The 6,683-nt window shown below is 47.6% G+C and overlaps 1 protein-coding gene across 2 annotated transcripts; it reads right to left on the bottom strand.

The window, feature by feature from the left end:
* Positions 1-426: 426 nt before the first annotated feature.
* CITED4 (Cbp/p300 interacting transactivator with Glu/Asp rich carboxy-terminal domain 4) lies at positions 427-6,219 on the bottom strand. Of its 2 annotated transcripts, none has more exons than XM_083369372.1 (2): positions 5,758-6,219; positions 427-2,326 (listed from the first exon to the last, which is right to left on the bottom strand). In XM_083369372.1, the coding sequence occupies exon 2, from the start codon at positions 2,311-2,313 to the stop codon at positions 1,693-1,695; it is 621 nt and encodes a 206-aa protein (XP_083225498.1). In that variant the 5' UTR covers positions 2,314-2,326; positions 5,758-6,219; the 3' UTR covers positions 427-1,692. The 2 variants fall into 2 exon arrangements, with proteins under 2 accessions (XP_083225498.1, XP_083225497.1); XM_083369371.1 differs by lacking the exon at positions 5,758-6,219 and adding an exon at positions 5,330-5,596.
* Between the last annotated feature and the right edge of the window lie 464 nt (positions 6,220-6,683).

Raw genomic sequence — 6,683 nt, 5'->3', positions numbered from 1 at the left:
GGAAGTTTGAATAGCTTCTCTACTTACAAGTGTTTTCCAGGGCGTCTACACCTTCTTCTGCACTTATCAAGTATTTTAGCTTGTGGCTTATTTAGGTTTGGTTTTGTCTATTGAACCCCAAAATGGTGCTTTATAGCTACCATTTTGTACAAACCCACCCTGTGGCTTATTAAAATTAAGATTAAACAAAGCATGGTTTAATGCCACATGCAAAATCAAGCTTATCTCACAGGCAATTGAAAAGGAAGCTGAAAAAGGCTTCTTAAGGATTTGAGGATGTCAAGTACTTACAGAAACAGCAGGCATCTGGGAGGAGAGAGAGAACAATTTAAAAAGTAGAACGTTAGACCTTTCGTCCATACTTAATGTCCATACTTAATTGCAAGTCCAGGAACATTTTCTTACATAGATAATTTCAATTAAGACACAAACCCAAGAAGGATCTTAAATTTGAGGGTTTAGCTTTTATTTGGAGAAAAACAAAATCATCTGTACATTTTCACTTCATTAATCAACAGATGTGTGCCTGCAAACAGAAGGATCCTTAGCAAATATCCACTCTACTGAACTTTCTGAATTTGAAAATAAAAATAAAATTGCTATCCACACCATTTTTTTGAGAAACAAATCAAAACTTTAAAAAAAATCAAGCCCCCAGAGAGCAACAAGCTATTTTTTCATTCAAACAAAATATTCTTGCTCTTTAATTAGAGATAACAAAAAAATATGGAGGGACATGCACTTCAGTGTCTTGTTTAGCCCTTCTCAGTGATTTCAGAAGGTAACATTGAGCCCTTCCAAATAAATAGAAATACAACAAAGGTTTCTTTTTCCCCTTTGAAAAATTAAAAATATACACAATTACACGATTTTATTTGGTTTCAAGAGGCAGAAAAAGCTAGAGAAGCTTATAGCTCATGTTTTTAGCAGCCTGTCAAGAAATGCTAATCAGTTGGTCTTCATCAGAAGTGAGCTAACCTTGTCATTTGAACACATGTGCCAGCTATCCCCCAGAAACTCCTGCCTGCTTAATACAAAACAAAGGAATGCAATTACAAGAGGGGGGGGAAAGAACAGAACCAAAATAAACCCCAATCTGAGGCCAGTGTTATTTTCAAGTAAAAAAAGGAGAGATGGTTGCAGACTTCACAGTACTGAAGGGCAATAAGGCAGGAGAAACAGTGAAGAGTATCTCCCAGCCGTTCACGTTCCAGGAAAAAGGTTAAAAATCCACTACCGCTACCCCTGAAGGAGAGGGGTTTATGGAAACAGCTTGTTCTGCTATCAGAGAAGGATACAACAGAACAGTCCTCAGCCTCTTTGAAACCCACCCCTCTTATTGTTTGCAGTCCAAATGCAGAATAGTTTTGAAGGGACAGGCTTTCTTTCCTGAATGGCTGAAGTTCTACAACTGCTATTCATTTCCCATCTGCAGAAGCCTTTCAACCACCCTCTCTGCAAGAACAGCAGAAGAAAAAGCCACTCTCTCCCTTGTGAGAAGCAGCAAGGCAGTGCAAGGGGAGGAAAAAAGTAAAAAAAAAAAGCCTCTGGTGATTGTCTGTATTGTTTTTCAAGCAACAGGCAAAGATGATCTGGGCAACATATCTACAGGAGAAAATGAAAATGCTGGAGGCAGGCGTGTATCACAATCAGGCCACAAGAAAAACAGGCCTGCTTCCCGGGCAGAACTGCTCAGCAGCTGATTGCGCTGGGCTGCTGTTTGTTAACAAAGTCTGAGAAGAAGTCAAACTCATTCTGTCCCAGAAAGAGTTCTGGCAGCTCCTGAATGCGGTCCAAGCCCAGCTCCATAACCAAAGAAGTCAAGACCTCCTCATCAATAAGATCCGTGTCCATACCATTCAAGGTCAAAGCGGGGGAGGGCAGATGCTGCATGCCCGGGTGCTGTCCCGGGCCCATCCTGTATTGCTGTGTACCTGGTCCAACAGGGCCAGCAGTCATGCCGAGGAGAGGATGGCCCTGATACTGCGTGTTGAGTTTCTGCAAGTGCATACTTGCCATAAGTTGCTGGGTACCCACAGGTCCCATATACTGTTGCTGTTGACTTGGATTGTTGAACATCACTGTGTTTGGCATCTGGTGGTGACCCATCTGTCCGTTAATGCCCGGCCTCTGCCTCATTCCTCCATCCATAGCAGGGCCTCCATACTGCATCATCTGATGGCTGGGAGGAAGCGTCCTTAGCACATGCTGCTGTCCGTGTTGCGGTGGGGCTTGCATCCCATTCATGCCTATCCGGTAGTTCTGCATCCCATTCATGCCATGGCTCATTGACATCATCATGTGATCAGCCATCACAAACAGGGCACTGCAAGACAAAGAGTTCAGGTTAGAAGGCTGGCTTAATAACTCACTGCTATGAATTCTAAAGGCTCTGCTGGTAGCAATTGGGGTTTGGAAGTCAAAGAAGGAATGATTCAGCTCCCTTGCTGACATTCGAACTAGTTGATCAGGTTATTTTTCAGATAGGAAAACAGCTGTCCTCAATGCCAATATATCAAAGGCAACACCAGTGCAATGTGACCTTCCAATGAGGAATGTCACAATGTCAGCCTCCTCATAGGAAGATCTCCAAAGGAAGATCAGAGGTGCATTTTAGTGTGATAATTTTATTGAGGTAGATATCAGACTCTTGAAAGTCTGATTGTGCGGTACCTTAGCTCTAGCAATTTCTTAATATGGCTTCCCAGCACTCAAAGAATGCATCAGCCCCTTTTGTCAAGGTCAACTCTCATCCTCTAGACAAGCTGTCCTGCATAGTCCATTTATTTGATATTGTCCACTACCCCTGCTTAACTTGACATCTTCCAGACACGTTGAGTTTGCACCTCGCTAAATTCTATCACATTTGATAACCATCATAGGTGCAGACTGAGAGGCATTATTTCCCAGGTACTTTATTTAGACTGAATTCCTCCCTAACTCTATTCAGAGATTTGATCTAAGAGTCTTAACATAAAAATACCTATGCTACTACCAAGCTAAAGACCCTGGAAACCTTTTCTTGCTACTTTTCCTAGAAATTTCAAAGGACCACAGAGTGTCTTGCCCAACTGGCCCCAAATTACTCAGTGGACTTTACAGCCGAGTTGGATTTAAAAATCTTTGCTTCTGAATCTATCGATTAAGATTGGGGGGACTGAAATCTGAAAATTAACTGCAGCTCTGGACAGCTGCAGATGTTTCTCCAAGCAAAGGGCCAGAGCTAATTCAATGAAGCAAAGAGAGGCACGCATACATATAATTCCAGCCTTTCTTGTCCACAGTGGCAGCAGATGGTAGGGACTCCTCCCTGCCCCCTTAGTCCATGTGGCAAAGAGAAAACTCAAGTAGGATATTACAATGAGACTTATAGTCCAATGTTTTAGCTCAAAGAAGACATTCAGGGCTCAACATCCCTCTTCCTACAGGGAATGAGTGATTTTGAGAAGCCCTTAGAATAACTTGCATCCCATTACTATTCCCCTTTCAGACATTTAATTTAGAGAAATACCGCTTTTGAGCAGAGGCATCACACAATCCGGAACAGTAAACCACATTTTGGTCTAAAGTGTTAGCTGAACTCAGAAAAGCAGGTGAGTAACTATGATTCAGTTAACTGGGAATAAATGCATCAGGCAAAAGCACAATAGAAATGACATCAATTTACCATGGAGTGTCCTTCAGTTAATCTGTCAGTCTTCACAATGGTTACTATTAAGTATTATGTTCTCACACAGGTTCTTACACTAATCCATTTCTGGGTTTCCACCGTACAGTACATTAACAGCTGGTAGAAGATGCTACAGCCCTCTCTCTGCCCCAAATCAAGATTAAAATTAATCATAGTGCACTGCTGCATTTAATTCCAAATTGTTTTTAAGTCGTCTGTACCAGCATGTTGCTGATTAAGTCTGTAGCCGTAAACACTTTGAAGCCAGGTTGCCTTCTCCTGCCCCAAAGTGGGTACAATTCTCAAGCTGGCTAAGAGCAAAGATGACCTCCCTCTCTCTCTCTCAGAGAGAGAAAAGGTGTCTTCCAATGTCTTGGGTCTACTCTGTTATATAAAATGTACACAATACACTTGCTCAGACTCAGCAAATGGGGTGAACCCTGCCACAGAGGTTTCCAACCATCATTTTTGCATGCGGAGTAGACTGGAAACTTAAGGCATACTCCGTCAACCATGCAGGACCTGCCCTATTTTTGTCATGACTCTTATGGAAATCATTGCACTCATCCCCCTTTACAGTGTTAGCTGTAAAGACAGCACCAACTTGTTTGCTGGCCCTCTTCTGAGCTTAAGGCCGGCCAGACATTTTTTTTTTCTCATCCAACAACGATTCGATAAAAGTTTGGCATTTAATTTCCTCGTGATGCCCCCTAGAGGCAGGGCAGGGTACTGCCCGGGGCGGCGGCGGCGATTGCCGTTCGTAAGCAGCTGAAATGAACATTCAGGCAGGCGCGCAAGGCTGGAGAGTTGGGCTCCGCTTTCCTTTCCTCCGCCGCCCCCCTTGGCGGTTCCTTCCCCCCTCTCTCTTCTCAGCCTGTAACCCCAACAAGCGAGCCCCAATCCGCACATCTAATAGATCAGCGTTTCCCAACCTTAGGAACTTGAAGATGCGTGGACTTCAACTCCCAGAATTCCCCAGCCAGCTATGCTGGCTGGGGAATTCTGGGAGTTGAAGTCCACGCATCTTCAAGTTCCTAAGGTTGGGAAACGCTGTAATAGATAACGCGCAGTGGCTCCTTTGTAAAAAAAATAAAATACCAACGAAACTGCAAGTCAGGGACGTATTTCGCGTTCGCGTCTCCCGGCCAAGCGCTTCTCCCTAGACCAGGGGTCGGCAACCTCGGCTCTTTTATGACTCGTGGACTTCAACTCCCAGAATTCCTGAGCCAGCATAGCTGGCTCAGGAATTCTGGGAGTTGAAGTCCACGGGTCATAAAAGAGCCGAGGTTGCCGACCCCTGCCCTAGACCCAGCTTCCCCGAACAGGGTGGCGGCGCTTTGGGACTCCGAGCGCCCTTCTCCTGGTTCTAACCCTTCGGCAACCGCCACCCCTTCCCCCCTTCCCGGCGAGGTAGCTCCCCGCCCCGGCACATTCCGCCAGCACAAAGATCAGCACTTCGCGAGCACGCGTTTAACCCTTCCCTCCCGGCGCCCGAGTCAAGACAATGCAGCCAGCTTGCATGCCTGCCTGCCTGCCTGCCGAGCGCTCGGTGCAAATCGGGAGAGGCCGGCAGGGCTAGGGAGACCGTCGCCTATTCTAAGGCAAAAGCTTCCCCGGCCGTGTCATTTCTGGCGCGCGGTTTAGCCCAAAGACACGTACCCCAAAGGTGGCGATCCGAAGGGGCGGCTGCACCAGGCGCGAAGCAGCAGTCCGCTCGACGGAACAAAAGCAGACGCCCGGCTGCGGCGTCCGCTCCGCGCTCTGCCTTCTCACGCTCCTCCGCTGCTTGCCCTCCAGTCGGCCGGCCTCGCCCGCTGCTTGCAAAGGCGTCCCCGACTCCGGACGCATCAATCCCTCCCGGCCGCCCGCCCCTTCCCCACGCCAGCCGCCTCAACTCCTCGGTGTATCTCGCCAGCAGGGTAAACTTCAGCCCTCCTTATATAGACGGGCAAAGAGGGCGGAGCGTTTAGCCGCGCCCCCTCCATTTCTAATTGGTTGAGAGGTCTTCCGAAAGCGTCCTCTTCCCTCCCCCCCACCGCGGAACGAGGGAATTCGGGCCCAATGGGAAGCCTCGGGGTGCCGCCCACCTGTTTTTCTTTCGCAGCCGAAGACAAGAGCCTTGCAACGCGACGGCGGGTCTGCTGCAGGTGGACGTCGCTTCTTCTCCAACCGGATTGCCTAAGAGAGTTCCTTCCTTCCTTCCCTCCTTCCTTCCCTCCTTCCTTCCTTCCTTCCTTCCTTCCTTCCTTCCTTCCTTCCTTCCTTCTTTCTTTCCTTCCTTCCTTCCTTCCTTCCTTCCTTCTTTCCTTCCTTCCTTCCTTCCTTCCTTCCTTCCTTCCTTCCTTCCTTCCTTCCTTCCTTCCTTCTTTCCTTCCTTCCTTCCTTCCTTCCTTCCTTCCTTCCTTCCTTCCTTCCTTCCCTCCTTCCTTCCCTCCTTCCTTCCTTCCTTCCTTCCTTCCTTCCTTCCTTCCTTCTTTCTTTCCTTCCTTCCTTCCTTCCTTCCTTCCTTCCTTCCTTCCTTCCTTCTTTCCTTCCTTCCTTCCTTCCTTCCTTCCTTCCTTCCTTCCTCGTGTGCGCCTCCTCCGTCTGTATGCAAACAAACCAGGGCAAGGTTTGCCCCCCTTTCTTCCTCTGCCGCCGATTGGTGGAAGACGGGGCGGCAGGCGAGGCGTTCTCCAGAGGAGGCGCGCCTGCTGATGTGCCTACCTCTACGAGGCTCCTTGGGGGTGGGGTTGACGGGAGAGGGATGGGGGCGCCGCACCACTTTTTCCCACCGGGGATCCTGGTGGGCGGTTGGCTTTCAGCGCCCATCATCCCGTAACTGGCGAGAAGATAGGTGCCCCTAATGCCCCCGCCCTGTTTTCCTTGTTCTCCAAATATTCCACGTGTCTGTAAAGATAATGGGAAGTTTGTTTAGGAAACCTGATTGACTTGAGCATCTCAGGCGCATGCGTACATATAGATGATTTTTTTTTTTTGCGTATCTATACACTCACTCTCTCTCTCTACATAT

Source organism: Vipera ursinii (assembly GCF_947247035.1).
Source record: "Vipera ursinii genome assembly, chromosome: 9".
In the NCBI taxonomy this organism is placed as follows: Eukaryota; Metazoa; Chordata; class Lepidosauria; order Squamata; family Viperidae; genus Vipera; species Vipera ursinii.
This window is presented reverse-complemented; position numbering and strand designations above follow the sequence as displayed.

What these genes read in the sequence shown, in the direction of transcription:
- CITED4 (XM_083369372.1), bottom strand. Translation starts at nt 2,313, where the DNA reads ATGGCTGATCACATGATGATGTCAATGAGCCATGGCATGAATGGGATG.